General features: G+C 45.9%; 1 protein-coding gene across 1 annotated transcript; it reads right to left on the bottom strand.

Annotated features, from left to right (window-relative positions):
* Positions 1 to 16,942: 16,942 nt before the first annotated feature.
* LOC132432897 (serine protease 42-like) lies at positions 16,943 to 20,566 on the bottom strand. Its single transcript, XM_069541075.1, has 5 exons — positions 20,539 to 20,566; positions 20,226 to 20,354; positions 19,544 to 19,807; positions 18,474 to 18,646; positions 16,943 to 17,179 (listed from the first exon to the last, which is right to left on the bottom strand). Exons 1-5 carry the CDS (start codon positions 20,564 to 20,566, stop codon positions 16,943 to 16,945), a joined length of 831 nt encoding a protein of 276 aa, XP_069397176.1.
* Between the last annotated feature and the right edge of the window lie 1,713 nt (positions 20,567 to 22,279).

Raw genomic sequence — 22,279 nt, forward strand, 5'->3', positions numbered from 1 at the left:
TAAGCTGGGACAAAGTGAGAGAGTAGCATTGACATATATACACTACCAAATGTAAAACAGATAGCTAGTGGGAAGCAGCTGCATAGCACAGGGAGATCAGCTTGGTGCTTTGTGACCACCTAGAGGGGTGGGATAGGGAGGGTGGGAGGGAGACGCAAGAGGGAGGAGATATGGGGATGTATGTATACATATAGCTGATTCACTTTGTTACACAGCAGAAACTAACACAACATTGTAAAGCAATTATACTCCAATAAAGACGTCAAAAAAAAAAAAAAAAAAAGAAGAAGAAGAAGATACCTGAAGCCAGAGAAACAACCTCTTGAAAGGATTAGAGGATTATCTAATCTAAGAGGATTATCTAAAGGATTATCTAATCACTAATAACCACCATTCAAGAAGCATGAAAATACAACCCATAAAGCGAATAATCAATCAATCACAATTAACCCAGAACTGACACAAATGTTAAATGCACAGGCAAGAATAGTAAAACAGCCATTAGAACTGCAGTCATACATACACACTCAAACATTAAGTAGACATACTGAAGATGTAAAAGGACCCCAATCAAACTCTAGATATGAAAACTACCATGTGTGAGATGAGAAACATACTGATGATGGGATTAACACTATAATAAACATTTAGAAGAAGTGATTAGGGAACTCAAAGACATGACAATTTTTTTTTAAAAAAATCCAAAATGAAATACAGGTAAGAGAGCATAAAGAAACAGAGAATTGTGAGCTGGGGCCTAATATATGTGTCACTGGACTTCCAAAGTGTTGCAGGGCAGAAGGGACAAAAATATTTAAAGAAAAATGGCAAATATTTTCCAAATTTGATAAAAACTGTAACTCCAGAGATCCAATAAGCTCAATGAACACCAAACAAAGAAATATGAAGAAAATGAGACCAAAGTATAAGGTAATCAAATTGCTCAAAACCAACGAAAAAGTAAGAGGAGGAAGATAAAAACGACAGGACATTTCTCAGTAGAAACAATGCAAGCAATTTTCTCAGCTGAGGTCAGAGAAGATGTTGCTGCGCCTTCTCGTTTCAGCTCTCATATTGTAAACAGATGTCCTATCCCCAGTCTATTCAGTGCCATATTTTTGCACTTCTGTGCTTTTTGTTGGTCATTTCACTGCTTAAAAAGGCCCCACGCATATTGCTGGAGTGCTGTCTAGCGCTCCTGAGGACTCCAGCCTGGGATGCGCGTTGCAGAGAAAACAGATGGGTTAGGTCTGCTTCTTACAGGCATGAATTACACTGCTGTTGGCCATGAGTTCAATGATACTGAATCAACAGAGTACATTAAATAAGGTGTTTTTAACCAAAAAGAAACATAAAATAAGGTTCCATATTGATCACTTGATGAAAATGTTGTGATCAGAGGTTCCCAGGAGTCTAATCCTGCATTTCCCTGAGAAGCAACTGTTCAGTGTCAGCTAATCAGTGCTCAGAGCTACTTCATAGAACATATCAACCACAAGAAACCCTGGTGATTTTGGCCACCAGGTCTTAGGGTGCTTTGTCACACAGCAATAGGTAACAAACACTTACTGAAAGTCAGACTGTCTTACCTTGGCCAGGCCAAGTGTCATAGATTGGTTCCCTGGAAACAGACTCTGAGAGAGACCTGTATGCAAGGGTTTGTTGAGGAGTGCTCTTGGGAGGACTCACACCTGGCAGGGAGCATGTGAGGCAGAACTTGGCAATGGGAGAAGCTGAGCTGCCATGCAGTTGCAACTGCGGTCTCAGCTGACCCTAAAGAAGCCCTTCCAAGTCATCCCAAAAGGAGGCAAAGAGGCTGGGCCTTCCTATCCCTGCTTGCCAGTCATTTACTATGGGCTACTCCCTGTGAAGGGGTGTCATCTTGAGTGAATCTGTTTCTGCAGCTGAGTTTTTGCAAGCAAGGTAGCTGTGAGTCGGTATTCACAGATGCTGGGGAATAGGTGTGACTTTTCTGCAAGTGGGATTTAGCAGAAATGCCACACTTCACTACAGGGTACCTGTACCAATCAGCCCCTGAGTCCTTTTGACATGATCCTAGTCATTTGGAGAACTTCCTCACCATCTGGTGTGACAGGAAATTTCAGGCTGAATTTATACATTTCCTGGCCCACACCTGGACATTTTTCAAGCTGGTTCTCCAAGAAGCCCTGGTTTCTTTGGGTGGAAAATCATATTTCAAACCACAATTTGGGCATTAGAAACTCACATTGGTACGCTTCACTACTCCTTATGACTTGAAACCCCCAGCGTTTTTTGTTGGGCTTTGTGTCCTTGTCCTTTGAAGGCCAGTATTTTTACTAGAACGCACTGCCTGCGTCTCAACCTCCTCCTCTCCCTGTGTTACCTAGCTCTTTCAGAGGGCGGTTCTACCCAGCCGCCAAGCCCCTCACCAGAGGGTCATCCTAATGACCACTTCTGCCCTCCCACCTGAGCTCCACATCTTTACGGCCACAGCCCAGTGCCCCATTCACAAGAAGTACTCCATAAATATTGGCCGGAGAGGATAAAAATGGCTACCATTCAGTTGGAGGTTGCTGTTCGGGTTTCTGAGAGGCCAGGCCTGACTTTTCTTGGAGCCAGAGGCTAATTCTCAATATCTAAGCTGCTTGAACTCAAATCCTTTCCCCCACCACAAAAAGCACGTTCAAGTATCAGCACACCAAAGTGCACCCAGGCTAGCACCATGAACTTCCCAAAGCTTGGGACTTCTCCTACAGCAGGGGCTGTAACACCTGCTTCCCAGGTGGGATTTTCCCTCCTGGACAAGTCAACCTGGAAGGTAAAAGGGGGACAGAGCAATGAGCTGAGAGGGCCCTGAGAGAAAGGAGTAAGGTGACAGAGGAGATGTGAGTATTCACTTTTCCATTCATTCACTCATTCACCAAATATTTCCTGAAATCATGCTCTATCCCAAACCTGGAGTTGGAGGGGGGAAGGTAGAGAATGATGACACAGAGTTTCTTAACCTTGAGTACAAAATGTCACCCAGTGGAAACAAGAGACAGGAACCGGCCCAGGACCAACAGAGTCAGGGGGGCCCAGAGAAAGCACATTACACAGGCCAGGGTAGTCCACAGGAGATGCTCTGGGGAGGACTCAATGCTGATACTGAGTCTTGGTCAGTGAGGAGGAAGAGAAAGGGAAATGAGAAGCCATACTGACATTCTCAGCAAGAGAACATCACAGAAAAGAACAAGGTAGCTTGTTCTGAAAGAAAGCTGCACGTGAGAGTGGTATGTAGCCAAACTCCGGCCTCCAAGTCTGCCCAACTGTGCATTTCTGTAAAAGGACGGTACTAGACTTTACTAGGATTAACTATAACCAGCTGGGGCATGAAAAGCAGAGTGTCCCGCCCCAGCCTCCCTCAGGCAGCACGTGGGACTATCACACATGGCTCTCTGAGGTCCACTGATATCTGGAAGCCTGAACACTGACCAAGGAAGGATGGGTGGGCAGGAGGCAGAGGCTGGGGGAAGATCAGCAACCAGTCCAGGTGACTATGGGACACTAGGTCTACTGATAGGGACAAAGAAGCAACACACACACACACACACACACACACACACACACACACACACAGCCAGGCCCTTCCTCCTACCCTCCCCTGTGGGACCTCAGCTCTTTGGGCTCTAAGTGTCTTGACACCAAGCCCATGGGGTCTCCTCCAGGCATTCCTGTTACGGGGCAGCACGAGAGGTACGAGGCTGTGTGAGTGGGCCATGCCCCAGTCTCTGCCCTCTGCTCCCCTGTTCTTGTCTACAGAGGCTGCCAGACTCAACTGCAATGCCCCCAGTTATAGCGATGCTGATACCTACAAGAGGAGCACAGGCCGCTGGACCCACTGCCTAAGACATCCATCAGACTTCTATCCAGATAGTCAGGCTCCTCATCTCACACTTTCTAGAGAGTAATGGAATCCATGCAAGCTCCCTCGGCTAAGTGAAAAACTAGTTCTCTAGAGTATGTTATGTGCAACCCCACAACCGCCAGGAGAGCAGAGCTTCAGAACACACAAGAGACTCTCCAAGCATTTATTCAGTTGACAACTGAAATCTCCACACTCCTTAATGCCTCAACACAACTTGAGCCTTAATGTGGACACTGGAGCACTGGGAAGGGGATTCCTAGACTGAGTTGCCCCAGGAGGGCTTGTGTGGCAGAGGCTGGACACTCAGATGCATCCGCACTGGGCAGCAGGGGACCTTCTCCCAACCCAGACAGCTGAGTCAGATGTGGACATGGTGATGTCCTGTACCTCAGAAAAGCATCTTTAGTTTAGAGCGGGATCAGAATCTCAGACAGGCAATGCCCCAAAGGTACCAAATCCAGTCTCGCCCCAGGGATAGGAGGCTCCACAGTTTTCATCCAGAGGAGTTCTCTGGACTCTTCTCACTCACAGAAAGCTCCCTATCCACCGAGGCAGGTACTCTCAGTTTGGGACAGCTCAGATTAGCAGACAAATCAACACCTCCTGAGTTTAAATCCACCCTAGAGAGAACCCACTTTGCTTGTCACTCAAGACCCCAGGTCCTGACATACTAATAAAAATTTGTAAAACCATCAAATTACTCCCACCAGCATCTTCTCCACCCTCCTCCCTTACCCACTTGCTAGAAAATTGCCTCCCTGTCTCTCCCTTTAGCTTGTAGGCCAACACCAGGGCACCAGGCAGCCCCTTCCCTGGCCCGAGTTTGCTGCCATCTTGCTTCACAGTCTCACCTCTTTCACCTAGTTTTCCCCAGCCAGTCACCCAGCACTCTGTACCAGCTTGGACCATGAAAGCCTTTTCAGGGAGGCACACAGTTTGGATGTTCGAGGAGAAATTCACAGGGAAGGCAAGCAGAGCAAGGGCAACGTCATTTCCCACTGTTCCAATAGGATTAAAATATTTGTGGATAACCATGTCTCGGACTGGGACCTTGATTGCCATTTTGGAGGTATGCATCAAGCGTATGTCTCCCATCTTCATTGTGTATTCCACATGGCTGCAGAGAGATCTTCGAGGCTCTACACTCCCCTTCCACATCTTCTAGGTTCTTCCCAGCCTGGTCCTATCTCCAAAGCCACTTATCGGTCACTTCCCTCCCTCCCTCCCGACCACATCCCTTCCTGGACCCCTGGCCACTCTATCCAGTGATTCTCAACGTTTGGTCCCCAGATGAGCAGCATCAGCGTCAGCTGGGAGCTTGTCAGAGATGCAAATTCTCAGGTCCCACTCCTAACCTACTGAATCAGAAACTCTGCGGTTGGGGACGGGCAATTATTGTTTCAACAAGCTCTGCAGGTGTTCCCATGCTCACTAAATTTGAGACCACTGAGCTAGCCAAATTGGTCAGCTACATTCTATTCCCCGTAAATATTCCCTCTTACAAGTCTCTGCCCACACACTGTTTCCCAACTTGCATCTCTCCCCGCTTCTTGCCACTTGGCTTGAAGGCTACTCAGCACAGGGTTAAAAAAAGTAGTTTTGAACTTGACTTTGCATTTTGACTTTCCAGGCTACCAAGGGCCCTAACATCACCTACCTCTGACTGTACCCTGAAGAGCTATAGTCAGGGACTGTGACCCTCTTTTTCAGATGAGGAAGAGGAAGCTCAGGAAGAGGTCAGGACTGGCTCCAGGTCACACAGCCTGACCAGAAGCCCAAGCCTGGAACCCCGAAAACTCACCCAAATACGCAGTGGGCCACGGTCAGCACCCACCAACTGGCAATGAGGGAGCCTCCGCATATGTGTTTATCATTGATCTGCAGGCTGACTTGCCAAGGCCACTTCCTCTCTGGGGCCGGCCTTCCGCCAACTACCCTTGAAGTCCAATGGCCACACACTAGAGCAGGTCAATGAAGGGACAGGACTGAAAGTAAAGCCGCTGACGCCACCACGACCAGAGCCAGATAATCCTCAGAAGTCTCAGAACCCTCAGAGCAATGCCATGTCCCCTCCGACCCCCAGGGCAGGTCTGTATCCCCTAAGACGCCTCAGAAAACGGTCATGTCCTCTCAGATCTCAAGGACAGGGTTGGGTCCACTCAGACCCCCCCAGGGTCTCCCTGAGAGCCTCCTCCCCCAGGGCTGGGGCCCATGCCCCTCAGACCAGGCCAGTTCTCTGCCGCAGGGCTTGGCCCGGAAACATCACCTGAAGGAAAGAGCTGTGGTCGTTTGGTCCCTCCTGGTGCTGGTGTATGTGGAGGTGTCAGAGCCTTGTAAGAATCAGAGTCACCTAGGGTAAACGCCACCAAATCGGGGGCTGCCGCAGTCATACGGGATTCCGTGGCCCCCGAAGTTCCCGGAAGCCCTCGAGGAGGCAGCTTCCACGGGCGTGCCCTGGCGTCCTCGCGGCCGCCCCGCGAGATGGGTGGAGAGCCTGAGGTCAGCGCCGAACAGCCCTGCGCCCCCTCCCCGCCCGCCCGGGCCTCACTGAGCCGAGGTTGAAGGACCAGGAGCCAGACCAGGAGGCCCAGGGATCCGCCGCCGCTGCGGAGGACGCCCGGGGACGCCACGGTACCTCTGGTCGCCTCCGCGCTCTGCAGCGCCCCCTCGCGGCGGCTCCGCGCCTGCCCTCCTGTTGGCGGGAAACGGCTGGGCGGGAAAACTGGTCCCCGGCGCCTGTGGGGTCATCTGAGGTTCAGGGCCTGGACCGGACGGGGCCTCGGAGCGCTGGCCACAGAGAGTGGCAGCCGCGCCACCGCCGCACAGAGATGTACCCGGAACTCCCTGTAGGGCTGCATCAGGCCTTTACCGGCGTTTCCCTCCCCTTCTTGTTGGCAGTAAAAATTTTAATTCCTCAATATAAATGTTGCGTTGAATGTTACTAACCACTGAGTTAGAAATGATACCGACATCTTTTAAAAAATCAACATCCACGTGAAAAGAGCCATTAGTGGAATGCAAATTAAAACCACAGTGAAATATCACCACACATCTAACAGGCTAGCTAAAATTTAAAAATAATGACAACACCGATAATGACACAGATGCAGAGATATTGGATCACTCATACACCGTGGTAGGAATATAAAATATTACAGCCACATTGGAAAACGGATCAACAGTTTCTTATAAAACAAAACATACAATTACTATATGACTCAGTAATTGTACTCCTGGGCATTTATCCCAGAGAAATAAAGATTTATGTACACACACACATGCACAAACACACACACACAAATACATTTACAAATGTTTACAGTGGCTAAATTCATGCTAGCCAACATTTGGAAACAACCTTGTAGTAGACAGAATAATGGCTTCCCAAAGAAATCCACATTCTGATCCCTGGAACCTGTGACTATATTACCTTACATCGCAAAAAAAGAATGGGATAAAATTTTTTAATCTTGAGAAAAGGAGACTAACCTAGATGACATACATAAAAGTAGCCACAATGTTTTGCAGTTTCTCCGTCAAGAGACAAAGTCAGACTGTGATATAAGCAGCCATGTCACTAGGTCTATATGACCTGGCAAATCCTATGGTGCTAGAGTTTGCTGTGGTGAATTAAAATACTGTAAGGAGTCTGCTATGTCCTAATTAGAGAGTCACAGTATAGATCCCTACAGTTCTGGAGCACGACCATACTCTCTGCTGCAAAGAAACTGTATATCCTTTGAAAAGCAATTCCTGGCACACTACTGAATCCTAAAAAGAAACTAAATGCCAGACCATGGGACATTAAATGACTAAGAGACCAGCACCTCCTATCATAAGATGGAAATTTAGCCAAATTCACTAAGTCGTAAACTCAGTTGGAAAAGGCAATTCATGACCCACTGGAAGTGATACATTTGGGATTGGATCATGGCAGTCTTGAAGACACAAGTAAGCTGTGCAGAGAAAAGGCCTAGACCCCCATGTCACTTATTTGTATTGAATTGAAACAATTCTCCATCAGTTCACACCCATAGCCTGATAGGGTGTATCCTATGACCAACGGATGAAAGAAGAAAAAACCTGGCCCTGGCTCACAGATGGGCTCAAAATCTTGGTGCCGGCTGAAAGTAGACTACTGTTGCACTAGTTATTCAGGGGTTATATATACACACTCAGCGGTTATATATACACATATATATTCTATATATAGCTAGCATTGCCTGCCTATAATGCCTTTGTTGACACCACTATCAGTGGACTCATGGAAGGTCTGACTTACCATCATGGAATCCTGTGTAACAGCACCTTAGACATAAGGACCTGCTTTTTGGTCAGGAAGGTGCAAAGTAGGTACATGATTAAAAGACCCACCGGAACTATCATGAACTTCATTATACAGAAGCTAGAGGCTTTATCACATATGGGAATGGCCTCTGTATTAGTTTTCTCTGCTTTGTAACAAATAATCACAAATTCAGTGGCTTAAAAGAAACAGACGTTTATTATCTCACAGTTCCTGGGGGCCAGGAGTCAAGGTACAGCTTACCTGGGTCTTCTGTAAGGCTGCAATCAAGGTGTCAGCCAGGGCTGGGTTCTCATCCACCAGGAGACTCGAATAGAGAAGAGTTTGCTTCCAAGCTCGATCAGTTGTTGCCTGAATTCGTTTCCTTTGGCTGTAGGACTCATGGCAGCTTGCTTCTTCAAAGCTAGCAAGGAGAGGAAGACACACAGAGTGAGTCTTCCAGCCAGACAGTCTTACATATTGTAGCATAATGACAAGGGTGATATCCCACTCCTGGAATCAATCAGTCCAAATTCACTTTTCAAATGTCCTTGATGGAGAAGTAAAAATTATTAATTTTATTAAGTACTGACCCTTTAATCCACATTTAAGATTGTGTGTAATGAAATGACAATTATGCACAAAGCACTGCTGCTGTATAAAGAAGTTGGATGTTAACTCAAGCAAGCTGTACAATTGTCTGAGCTGTGAGCTGAATTAGCTGCTTTCATCATGGGACATCATGGTCCTTCACAAGAGTGACTAATAAACTGCAGTTATTTAGACGTATATTTGGCAGACATATTCTCAAAAATAAAGTTAGAGTCTGCAACTTTGAAGAAAACAACTGACAGTACTTGTTGGCAATGATAAAATTTGAGCTTAGAGGTGAGAATTTGAATTTTGGAAAATTTATATTTGCTACCATGAGCTCAACAGCTTTCCGATAATTAAATACTTTTCTGACAACAGTAGTGGTAATATGAGTGAATGTGATTTTCTGATACTGTGTAATGAAATGTGTCAACATTTGGAAACTCTGCATAACTAAGTGAACCAATATTTTTCAATGATTTACAAAATTATGCATAGCTTCAAAAGATCCATTTGGAGTGAAAGGTAGACCAATGGATTTCAATGTAATAAGTACAAAAAGTTCAAAAAGTTTCATATTCCACATTGCAAAAAACTACCACTTGTCAAGTTTTGGTGTATTATAAAATGATTTTTTTAAATCCTCAATTACTTGAAAAGTTTATTAAAATACTCCTCCCTTTTCCAGCTGTATATTTATATGAGACTAGGTTTTTTCATATACTTCAACCAGAAAAATACATTTTGGAAGAGAATGATAACCCAGCTGTCTTCTGTTAAGTGTGCCTTTACTCTAGGGTTACCTCAGCCTTAATACTAAGGTGTGAGCCTTGCAGGGTCTCTACTGATAACCTGAGTAGACAGTGAAGTCCCTCCCCTCTGGATGGATGAAACTGGAATGTTTCCTAGTGCCTTGTGGGCTCTGAGGCTGGTTCACCTTATAGTTCCCTGGCAGATGTTCTTTGTTCTTTTGCCTAGCCTCCTGGAAATTTAACCTACATGTGTACAGATCAGTATTCAGCCAAAGACTAAAGGGGATTGTTCTGCAGGTTTCTGGAGCTCTTTCTCTGCATATCTCCATCCTACCCAGCAGGGATTGGCAAACTTTCTCTGTAAAGAGACAAACAGTAAATATTTTAGGCTTTGCAGGCCACACATGGACTCTGCCACATATTCTTTTTTTTAAACTTTTTAAAAGTGTGTAAATCTCGGCTTCCCTGGTGGCGCAGTGGTTGAGAGTCTGCCTGCCCATGCAGGGGACACGAGTTCGTGCCCCGGTCCGGGAAGATCCCACATGCCGCAGAGCGGTTGGGCCCGTGAGCCATGGCCGCTAAGCCTGTGCGTCTGGAGCCTGTGCTCCGCAACAGGAGAGGCCACAACAGTGAGAGGCCCGCGTACTGGAAAAAAAAAAAAAAAAAGGGTGTAAATCATCCTTAGGTCAGTACAAAAACAGGCTATGTCTGGAACTGGCCCATAAACCATAGTTTACCAACACTTCTCTACAGTATTCTGACCTGCAAACTCCAGATACCTAGCCTTCCTGAACTCCAATCTCTTGTCTCCTTAACTTCGTGATACCATCATGTTCTGTTTGGGTTTCTCTCCCTGTGCCATCTGAAAATTGCCTCTGCTTAGGAATCCAGGACAGTTACAGGGTTCGTCTCACTTGTTTCCTTCTGTCCAGGATCACTGTGCTAATGCTGCCTATTGTCCTGATGTCTGAAAAATCGTTTCTTTTACTCCATCTAGTTTTCTAGCTGTTTATAATGGGAAATCAAACTCCACACTGGATATTTCTTCATTGTCCTACAGTATAACTTTGAGTTTCTTTTTTTAAATAGATAACAGAAAGCTTAGACTGATCTCTAGGTCTCTTGGTGTCCTGAAACGTTCACCTCAGTTTTTTGGTTTTTTTAAAAAAATACTTAGGGCTTCCCTGGTGGCGCAGTGGTTGAGAGTCCGCCTGCCGATGCAGGGGACGCGGGTTCGTGCCCCAGTCTGGGAAGATCCCACATGCCGCGGAGTGGCTGGGCCCGTGAGCCATGGCCGCTGAGCCTGAACATCTGGAGCCTGTGCTCCGCAACGGGAGAGGCCACGGCAGTGAGAGGCCCGCGTACCGCCAAAAAAAAAAAAAAAAAAAAAAAAAAAAAAGCCTGGGGTTAGCCCAGGTTTTGACAAATTCCTAAAAAATCTGGTAATGGAGTTGGAATCTGACTCCTTGGTGACTCCCTCCTCTTCCTATCTTGCTTGCTCTGGGAATCCTGACTTCTTAGAGAGGCAGTCACTTAGAAATGTAGGGAAGGAAAAAGTTTGGAGAGTTTGGGAGTCCTCATCCTTTCCTTCTCATTACTACTCTGGCTACTTAAGACATAAGTGCTTGGTAGTTTGAGTTGAAAATTCTCTCTGCTTTGCTACTGGAAACCTGCAGGGAGGTAAAAAGTGTCTGAAAAGTTAAGGCAGCTTGTAAAGCTCATACTGTTGTTGACCTACGGGAGGAATCTTAAAGGCCATCGAACGAAGACACAGCGCCTGCATCAAAGAAGTCACAAAGGACTAATGTGTGGAGAGGGACAGTTCCCCACCAGCATTAAGAGAGTCCAAAATTGTTCTCCTAACTGGGAAGATTGCTTACCAGTCTAAATTGAGAGAGGTACCTCATTGGGCCTTTAAAGTGATCAAGAATTCTGATCTGAAAGGAGAAACTATTAAATACCTGCTGAGGATGTTAGATGTAGGAGGGTTAAGAGTGTAGCTGAGAGAAATGCTAACTCTTAACAATTCCAGTCTTTCAAAAAAGTAGAACAACTGGTTTTCTATACATACTCATGGTATATTTTCACTTTTGATTAGGAGTCCTCTGTTTCAATGTGCGTCTTTTGAATTACCTGTGTCTTCTGAGTTATGACCTTCGATGTCAACGATTCATGTGTAAATATGTTCATTTGTATTTTTTAGTTTATAATGCCAATTTTCAAAGTAGTTTTACCAAATTACACTCCCACTATCAGTGTGACTCTTTCTATTATCCCCATTCTTCTCAACAGTTATTCCCACAGTTATTAGCTTTTCCCACATGATGGGCATAAAATTAATCTTTTTATGGTTTTAATTTGCATTTCCCTGAAGTTGAGTATATTTTCATATCTTTACTTATCATTTGTGCCTTCTTTCTATAAAATGTTTGTTCATAACATCTATTCAATTTTACATTTGAGCTGCTTTTAAAGTATTTTTTGTTCAGTTTTTTTATGTATACTAATCCTTTGTTGGTAACGTATGTTTCAAATATCATTTGACAATCATGATTTGTCTTTTCACTTTATTGTACTCTTTCAGGTCTGGCTTCTTTCACTCAACATAATGTTTTTGAATTCATTCATGTTCCTGTGTATAACAGCAGTTTATTCTTTTTGATTGCCAAGTAGTATTTCAGTGGCTATCATTTATCTGCTGACAAACATTTGAGTTGTTTCTAGATTCAAGCTATTATGGATAAAGATGCTATGAACATTCATATATAAGTCTTTGAGTAGCCATTGTTGCTACTTTCTTCCAGTCTGTGGCTTTTATTTTCATTTTCTTAACAGTGTCTTTCAAAGAACAGAAGATTTTCATTTTGATATAACCTTTTTCTTTTTTCTTGTATGGTTCATGCTTTTTGCATCCTATATAAAGAATCTTTGCCTACTCAAGGGCATTTAGTTCTATAATCCATTTTGAGTTATTTTTTCTAAATAATGCAAGGTAAGGATTGAGTCACTTTATTTTATTTTTGTATACAGATGTCCCATTGTTCCAGCATCATTTACTAAAAAGACTATCCTATCTCCAGTTGAATTATCTTGGCACCTTTGTTAAAATCAACTGGCCATATACATGTGGATCTATTTCTGGACTCTCTATCCTGTTCCACTGATATATATGTCTGCCCTTATGCCAATACCACACTGTCTTGATTGCTATACCTTTATACTAAGTCTTGACATCCAGTAGTTCTTTATTTCAGTTATTCTAGGTCCTTTGCTTTTCCATACATATTTTAGAATCAGCTTGTCAATTTTTACAAAAAAAGCTCCAGATTGAAAAACATGAACAAATTTGGAGGTATAACACTATCAAATTTCAAGACTAACTACAAAGCTGTAATAACTAGGACACTGTGAAGTTGACATAAGAATATACAAATAGATAAGGAACTGAATAGAGTCCAGAAAGATGCACATATATACTGCCAATTAATTTTTACCAAAGTACCAATGCAAATCAATGTGAAAATAAATGTATTTTCAACAAATGGAACTGGATAAAAATTAAAGATAGAGAAAACTACACCTTGTTCCCTATCTCACTCTGCGCCCCAAAATCTGTAGGCCATAGACCTAAATGTAAAAGCTAAAATTATAAGGCTCATAGGAGAAAAAATAGAAGAAAAATTTTGCAACCTCAAGTTAAAAAGTGAAAAAAGCACATCACAGACTTAGGACTCTAATCAGAATCTATGAAGACTACTTACAACCCAGCAATAAAAAGACAAGCATCTTGATTTAAAATGAGCAAAAGAATTGAAAAGATGATTCACAAAAGAAGATATACATATGAGCATTAGTATATGAAAAGGTGCTTGATACCATTAGTTACAGGGAAATACAAAATTAAAACCTCGGTGAGATACCATTTCATACCTATTAGAACTGGGAATCCCCATCAACTACCGATGAGGATGTGGATCAAGTCGAAGTCTCATTTATTGCTAGTAGGAGTATAAAACGGTACAACTAATTTGGAAAACTTTGGAAATTTCTAATAAAGTTAACCATACATCTATTCTATGAACCAGCAGTTCCACTCCTAGGTTTATTCCCAATAGAAGCAAAAGCATATAGGCACAATAAGTCCTGTACTAGAATGTTTATCAGCAGCTGTATTCATAATAACACCAAACGAGAAACAACCCAAATGTCCATCAACAGGAGAATAAACAAACTGTGGAAAATTCACATAATGGGTAACTATTCTGCAATAAAAAGGAATGAACTGATGATACACATGACAACATGGATGAATCTCAAAAACAATATGTGGAATTCGATGAAGGCAGTCAAAAGGTACAAACTTCCAGTTATAAGATAAATAAGTGAGCTCCCCTGGTGGCACAGTGGTTAAGAATCCGCCTGCCAATGCAGGGGACAGCGGTTCGAGCCCTGGTCCAGAAAGATTCCACATGCCGTGGAGTAACTAAGCCCATGTGCCACAACTACTGAGCCTGCACTCTACAACCCACAAGCCACAACTACTGAACCCACATGCCACAACTACTGAAGCTCACGTGCCTAGAGCCCATGCTCCAAGACAAGAGAAGCCACCTCAATGAGAAGCCTGCGCACCTCAACGAAGAGTAGCCCCCGCTCGCCACAACTAGAGAAAGCCCGCACGCAGCAACAAAGACCCAACACAGCCAAAATAAATAAATAAATGAATAAAATAAATACATTTTTGAAAAAAGATAAAGTACTAGGGATGTAATGTACAACATGATATGTATAATTAACACTGTTGTATGCTATATGTGAAAGTTGTTGAGAGCTAATCGTAAGAGTTCTCACAAAGAAAACTATTTTGCTATTTCCTTAATTTTGTGTTTATATGAGATGATGGATGTTCACCAAACTTACTGTGGTAATCATTTCATGATGTATATAGGTCAAATCATTATGCTGTATCCCTTAAACTTATACAGTGCTATATGTCAATTATATCTCAATAAAACTGAAAGAAAAAAGACAAAAACTTTCCCTACCTATGTTGAAGGTAGACCCAAAAGAACACTTACTGTATGATTCCATTAATGTGAGATGCAATAACCTGCAAATCTAATCTGACAGTAAACAGAACAAAGGTTGCCTCTGGGAGGGGATGATAGAAGGGAATATAAGGGAACACCCTGGATTGATGGAAATGTTCTCTATCACGATTTGGGTGATGTTAGCATGGGTATACATTTGTTAAAACTCATAAAATTGTACAGTGCAATGTGTGTATTGTACGATGAATAAATTATACCTCAATAAAGAAAATAATACAGAAATGCATTGAGATAATACAGTCATTTATCAATATAAAGTTTTAACCTTACCAATTTTAAAATATGAATAGAGGGGCTTCCCTGGTGGCGCAGTGGTTGAGAGTCCGCCTGCCGATGCAGGGGACATGGGTTCATGCCCCAGTCCGGTAAGATCCCACATGCCGCGGAGCGGCTAGGCCCATGGCTGCTGAGCCTGTGCATCTGGAGCCTGTGCTCCGCAATGGGAGAGGCCACAGCAGTGAGAAGCCCGCGTACCACAAAAATAAATAAATAAATAAATATGAATAGAGAAGGAAGCAATGGCATACAGCCAAGTAGGAATAAAGAAGAATTTAGTCTAAATAAGAAATGACTTTAAAAACTTATATTCCTAACAATCCAGAAATAAAGCTCCAGATAATATCAACTGAATTAGTTAGATTGAGGTTTTTCCGTGAGCAAGTGAGACTGAAGGTGATGGTGGCTTAATTAAAAGAGAAGTTTATTTCTCTCTTGCATAAAGAGCTGTGATGGCAGCCCTATAAAATCCAAGGAGTCAAGCTCCTTCTGAATTTCTGTTCCATACCCTTAACATCTTCCTCATGTCCCAAGATAGCTGCGCAAGCTCCAGTCACCATGTATACATTCTAGCCAGGAAAGAAGAAGGTGATGAAGGGCTTGTTCTCCTTTTAAGGATATTTTCCAAAATTCATACCCAACATTTCTGTTTATACTTTATTGGCCAGAACTTATTGCCAAACTTAGATACGTGGGAACGTTGGAAATGTACTCTTTATTCTGATCCACTATATGCCCAGAAGGAAGGGGATGAAAGGTGCCACAAGAGAGGATTATCAAGCTTTACCCCAGTCCACTTTTTTATTCACCTAACTATTCACTTGCACCTCTTCCCATATGCAAAATGCGCTAATCCTCTCCTAAAAAAAGGCAACCTCAAACTTTCACGAAAGAAATCAAGGAAAAGTGAAGTGCTCTGCATCATGACAAAGAGCTAATTTGGGACGATATGGTAATGAAGGAAATAAGCCAGCACAGACACAGTAAGCACCCCAACCTGTCCCCTCCCTGAGTCTCAGTGTCGTTCTCCATAGCCTGGCCAAGGCAGTCTGGTGCTCAAGACTCTATTTACCAAGAAGGGGAGCAGCAGAAACACACAGAAAAAGGGCTTGATGTTTGGGCCCAATGCCCTGACCCCTCTCTTGCTTCCAGTCTCTCTCACTTCCTCCTTCCCAGATGCATTGGCTAGGAAACTCATCCACAAAGTTCCCTGCAGAGATGCTAATGGCTATGAGGAACACAGCAGCAGGACCCAACTGCTAAAGCTACCTGTCAACTCACATCACATCACATCACTCCAGGGTTTAAAAAGGATCACAAACACTTTCCTAAGCTAATGTAAGTTCTCTTCAGTGATCCCAGACCAGTAGAGAACACACACACGACTCTTCAAACATTTATTCAGTTGACATCAGAAATCTCTGCACTTCTTGACGCCTCAACACAACTTGCAGTGAGCCTGGATGTGGCCGCTGGAGCACTGGGAAGGGGGTTCCTAGACTGAGTTGCCCCAGGAGGGCTTGTGTGGCAGAGGCTGGACACTCACAGATGCATCCGCACTGGGCAGCAGGGGACCTTCTCCCAAGCCAGACAGCTGAGTCAGATGTGGACATAGTGATGCCTCCTCACTCTCTCCCAACAATCACCAAGCGGACTGGTTTGATAAAGTGTCAGGTCTAACGCTGTTTCACTGGAGATGATGTCGCTCCTTTGCTAGATGTTCTCCAAGATGTGGCTGAAGCATCATGAAGCATCACCTGGCAGGTCACTGGCCATCCAGCTGGGATGGTTTCACCCACTTCTTCCTGGCAGGCAGAGCACAGTCAAGGTGTAGGTGTGGATGAGGCAGGTTCCTGGATCACCAGGCCGGGAAACTTCCAGGGTTCCTTTCCTGCTGCCACTCTCTGTCATGTGGATCTCCACAGGGTCAGTGGATCCCAAACGAAATTGAGGAAAGGGCATTGAGTAGAAGTGGGAGGTCAGAGGCAGGGCTAGTGTGAGTCTCAGAAACAGAAGGGGGTGTGGGCCAGGGTGATCACAGGGTCGCCAGGATGCCCAGAGGCAGCACCAGACACACCAGTAGGATGAGGAGCACCACTGGATACAAAGAGGTAGCCTGGTTCACCACTGCAACTAGCCACTTAGTGTAGAAGGCAGTATCCGTAAAAACTCCAGGTGAAATTTTACAACCACAGCTGACACCCCAGCTCACAATCCCTATCTGGACCCATGTGGTATTATACTGACAGACCAGAGGGTCCCCAGAATCTCCCTGGAAAAAGAGAAAGAAGCAAACCGCAGGAATGGAAGAGCACCCACTTCAGGGCAGGCTGATTGCACTGCAAGGTGCTGAAAGACAGGCACCTGTGGGCCTTCCCCAGCCATCTCCCAGGCCCAGATTTCTTGATTTTGAGAACTGAGAACTGAATAGTCAATTGGAAAACTTTAGTATCCTCTGAGGATATTATGACTGGTCATTTCCTATACCACAGTGGTTGTTAAACACTTTGAATACCCCCTTTGCATGGAGCCTCCCAAATCCTTACACCTAGCCTAAAGTTTCTCTAGAGCTCCTGACCATATAACCAGCTCCCTCCATATTCTAAGCTACACTCTCGGACATCCCACATAGTCACCCCAGCTCACGCAAACACTGCACATCCTTTGCTAAAACTGCTCTGGTGGCCCCCCATCTACCAGCTCAGTCAGAAACTCAGAGTCCTCCTCAAGCTCTCCCTCACCCGCACCCTCACAGGCAGTCAGTCACCAAGAACTGATGACTCAACCTCAAACACAACCCCTTCACCTCCCCACCAGCCCAGGTCCTGCCTGGGGCTCAACACCATTGCCTACATGGTGAAAACAAACTCCTGGCCTACAGTCCTGCATGGACAGGAACGCGAAACATAGCACAGCATTGCAGGCCACACATATTCTGATTCCAATCACCTTCTCTGGCCATATTTGCCACCTCATTGCTCCAGACCTGAAACACATTCCCTAAACATGACACGTTCTTCAGAACTCTGAGCCTCTGTACTTGCTGTTCCCTCTCCCAACAGTGACGTTCTCCTCTTTCCAGGACTCAAATACTCATCCTCTAAGACCTGGCTCAGATGCCCCCTGCTCAGAAAGGCTGCTTGGTGCAAAGGGGAGACTGTGGGCCCAGGCACTCCCAGGGGGACCTTGAACTTATGTCTTGTAGGGACCACATCTGTATAATAATATGCATAATTATGCTGCAGGGTTGTGAGCTGGGTAACTGAGCTAATGTGGGTGAATGCTCACACTGGCACAGTAAGTCGCCATAGAGGGAACTCAATTATAGGAACTTACATTATCATCATCACCCCCAACTTCACCACACCCTGGCAGCACGCCCAGGATGCGAGGGCTGCTCCCTATTGAAGGAACGGGCCAGGCCAGCTCAGGGGCATCCTGAGGGGTTCTCCCCTGAATCTCCTTAATTAAAGGCTGAAAGAGGAGGTGGCAAATAACCCAGGCCCTGCCACTGGGGAATGAGGAAACTTTGAGGGGACAACCTCAATGCGGAGGTGGCAAGAGACCCATGAACTTAACTGACGAGAATCGTTTCCTATACTATTATAGCCACACAGCATTCCTTCCAGTACTACATCCTTATCTGCTGGCATGGCCTTCTGGATCATCCCATTACATTCTTCATAGTAGATGATATATTGGTCCATCTCCCAGAGAAAGACTGAGACACATGGGCCACCTACAAACAAAGAAACTCAGCAGTGGGTAGATCTGCACAGGGGGACAGTAAGCCCCCAAACACCTTGAATCCCCCTTGAAGAAGGCAGCACAGAGGATATTGTCCCCATTTGACAGCAGAGGAAACTGAAGCCCAAAGCTGACGTGGGGAGAAGAGAAGGTAGGAACCAAAACCAGGACAAGAGAAGGAAGAACAGATCAGGACAGGAAGAGGCGAGGCCTTACCAGCCTGAGAAATGATAATCACGCATCTGTCACTCTGTGCATCAATACTAATAATGAAAGGTGTCCAGTGCATCAGCAAAGTGTCTTTACTTTAAAGCAGAATCACAGACTCTCAGACAGGTAGTACCCAAAGGAACAATCCAGCCTCTTCCCAGAGACAGGAGGCCCTATAGCCTCACCAACTGGGGCCCACGGGCTCTGCCAACATTTCCAAGGACAGGAAAGTCCCTGGGCACCAAGGCAGGTACCTCCAGCGAGGGACAGCTCGGCCTGGCAGACAGCTCATCACCCCCTGAGCAGAAATCCACCCTGGAGAGAACTCCAGAGCATCTGGCTCTGTCCCCAGGGAACCTAAAAATGCCCCCAAACCAACCAGGCACAGTTCCCCACAAATCTGCAGGAGACTTCACCCATGTACTACTTCTTCTCCTGAGCAGCTCTAGGTCCCAGGACTGGTGCCTTGCTTAAACGGCTGCCATCAAATATTTGTGTGGCAACAAAAGATCTCAACCAATTTCTGGGCTCAAGCCAACCGGGAACCATTAGCCTGGCTGCCCCCTAACCCACCTGCCAGGTGGTGTGCTTCCCTACCCCTCCCTTTAGTGTTGTCGCCTACTCCAGTGATAAGGCTACCTCCCTCTGCCCAAGGTTACTTCCTGCCTCACAGTCTCACCGAATTCTTGTTGCTTGCCCCATCCAGTCACCCAGCACCTGGTCCCAGCTTCCACCTGGAAAGTCTTCTCAGGGATGCATATAGGCTGGATGACCCCAGTGAAATTTACAGGGTAGAAGAGCCGGAGAAGAGCAAGGTCATATTTAACAGTTCCACGTGTTGAGAACTGAGGGTGAACAACGACTCGGCTGATAGGAACCACCAACCCTGAGATTTCACCACAGACACTCCGATCTCCCATCATGACACTGCAGCGGTAAGACACTGCAAGGAGAACCTCAAAGAAACAGGCCCTGTCTCCCTGGAGCCCCTCGGACAGCCGAGAAGGCCATGTCCTCCTAGGCTCCAGGGCAGCGCTTCCAAGTCTGCAGGCCATGGACCCACAGACGAGGCACGTCTCCCTCAGGCTCCACAGTAGGGCTGCACTAATTCAGACCCCGATCCCCTCAAACTCCCAGGGAACACCGGCCCCCACCCTGACGCCTCAGCCCGCCCCTCCGGAAGGCCAATGCGAAGAGTCACCTGACCTAAACTCCACCAACTTGGGGGCTCCCGGAGCCCCAGGGGACCTGGGGTTCCCAGGGGCTCCCTGAGCCCCCTCCAGGGTTTGGCTGGTCCGCCGTGGGGTCCTCGAGGCCGCCTCCCGAGAGGGGTGAAGTGGGCGAGGACGTCGCTGACCCACCCGCTGGGGCCTCCCTGAGCCAGCGCTGAAGGAGCAGAAGCCAGACCAGGAGGCTGCAGGGGCTGCCCGGGGATGCCACAGGCTCGGCGACGGCCTCAGCGCTCTGCGTGCCCCTGCCCACGAAGTCTCCTGCCTGAGAGTGCAGGGTTGCGCTCTCAGATCCCCACGCCAGACTGTGTCCAGCCAGAACACTGCCCAGGTCCGAGGGGTAAGGTACACCTGAGGAGACTGTCCTTGCTAGGGACCTTCCAATTTAACGTTGGCTCTAAAAGGCGGGCGCTTTCTGACGCCCCTGCCCTTCTTGGTGTGGTACCTGGCCTGGAGCTGGTGAGGATGGGCATCCTGGGAACTAGCTGAGGAGGCTTAATTCTCCATAACGGTTCCACAAGGCAGGGCCTCATTCACCAAACCTAGATTTGCGGGGAGAGGGACTACAGGTGAAGTGGATGTGGGTTGCACAAAGGAGCTGGCTGCTATGCAATTTCAGTCACGGGGACGCCTGTAAAAATGAGCCACCACCAAAGAGACCCGCAGGTCAATCCATTCTTACTAGCTCTACGCCCCTGATGTCTATTTGTCTTTGTTGCATAAGTGCTTCTACCAGGCCTCTGCCTCTCTGGGTTTCATCATCCCTGTTGAAGTCAGGGGAAAAACAACAATAACAACTTTTGAGTTGCAGTACTTCCCACTTTTCCCCAGCCAAAAGAGGACAGCCAGTTACAGTGTTTTTCGAGGATATGGGTGTTCCCCTCACAATTTATTTTTCAATGTCTTGATGAAGGGGTTATTCTCTAAAGCCCTCTCTCTTTGCATTCCTTTCTCCACATTAGGCCAAGGAATTTCTGACATATCAATCTCCTTTAGTGTGGTCCACTACTGCGTTCAGGTTTAAAACAACCCAGTAAACATGTAGAATCATTCCCACCTGCCTGAACCAGCAAACTGAATTCCAAATTTCTAGCAAGTGTACTGTTGATAAATTTGGGACTAAGCCTTCCCAATCAAGAATCCTTTGAATCCCATCCTATATATATACCCCTTGTTCCTTCCAATGTAGATCAGCAAAATCTTGCAGTTCTTTTTGTAAGGAAGCCTTCTACCCCTGGGTTATACTTTGCACCTGTCCTAGAGCGTGCTGGGATCTTACTCTAGTTATTAGGTCTAGAGGCAGTGAAGACGGGGGTGATTCAGGCAGAGAATTGGTATGCCCTTATAATGTAATTTACTCACATGAAGTCATTGCAGTGTCTCTAAGGTGGAGATGGCCGGCCTTATCAAATGGGAGGAGGCGCTGTTTCTGTTAGCAAGAGTGGTTCAACGTGGCTGGGGGTAAGGGTGTCCTAAATCTATCCAAATGTATTCCCATGTAAACTTTCAGGGTCTCACTCCCAATCAATGCCCTAACTTTTTTGTAAGAGTTCTGATGAAGCTCTTAATTCAATTTATGTTGAAATTCAGTGAGCCAAAAGATCAGATACTACATCCTATTATCAACTACATCAACTACATCAACCCTGCAGTTATAAGGCATATGAAAATATTTTAGGAAAGTCAAGGAAGTTTTTAAACTGAGAAGTTAAAATTGTAAGCCTTGGGGCTTCCCTGGTGACGCAGTGGTTGGGAGTCCACCTGCCAGTGCAGGGTACACGGGTTCGAGCCCTGGTCCGGGAAGATCCCACATGCTGCGGAGCAGCAGGGCCCGTGCGCCACAACTACTGAGCCTGTGCTCTAGAGCCCGTGAGCCAGAACTACTGAGCCCACGCACTGCAACTACTGAAGCCCATGCGCCTAGAGCCTGTGCTCCACAGCAGGGGGGGCTGCCGCAGTGAGAAGCCCACGTACTGCAGCAAAGAGTGGCCCCCGCTCGCCGCAACTGGGGAAAGCCCGCGTGCAGCACCGGAGACCCAACACAGCCATAAATTAATTAATTAATTTAAAAAAATTGTAAGCCTTAATTACAGTGCAGTCTTTGGAGAGGTAAGCAGGAATCACTATGGGAAAGGTATGAAGTCTGGGCTGGGTCCTTCTATACTGTTTCCTCTCCCCCTGTGCTG

The sequence above is a fragment of the Delphinus delphis genome, chromosome 10 (genome assembly GCF_949987515.2).
Source record: "Delphinus delphis chromosome 10, mDelDel1.2, whole genome shotgun sequence".
NCBI classification, from domain to species: Eukaryota; Metazoa; Chordata; class Mammalia; order Artiodactyla; family Delphinidae; genus Delphinus; species Delphinus delphis.

What these genes read in the sequence shown, in the direction of transcription:
- LOC132432897 (XM_069541075.1), bottom strand. Translation starts at nt 20,566, where the DNA reads ATGCCCATCCTCACCAGCTCCAGGCCAG. An exon ending in CCTCACCAGCTCCAGGCCAG is followed by an intron (nt 20,355 to 20,538) that starts GTACCACACCAA and finishes ACTCTCAGGCAG; the next exon opens with GAGACTTCGTGGGCAGGGGC. An exon ending in CTCGTCAGTTAAGTTCATGG is followed by an intron (nt 17,180 to 18,473) that starts GTCTCTTGCCAC and finishes CTCTTTTTCCAG; the next exon opens with GGAGATTCTGGGGACCCTCT.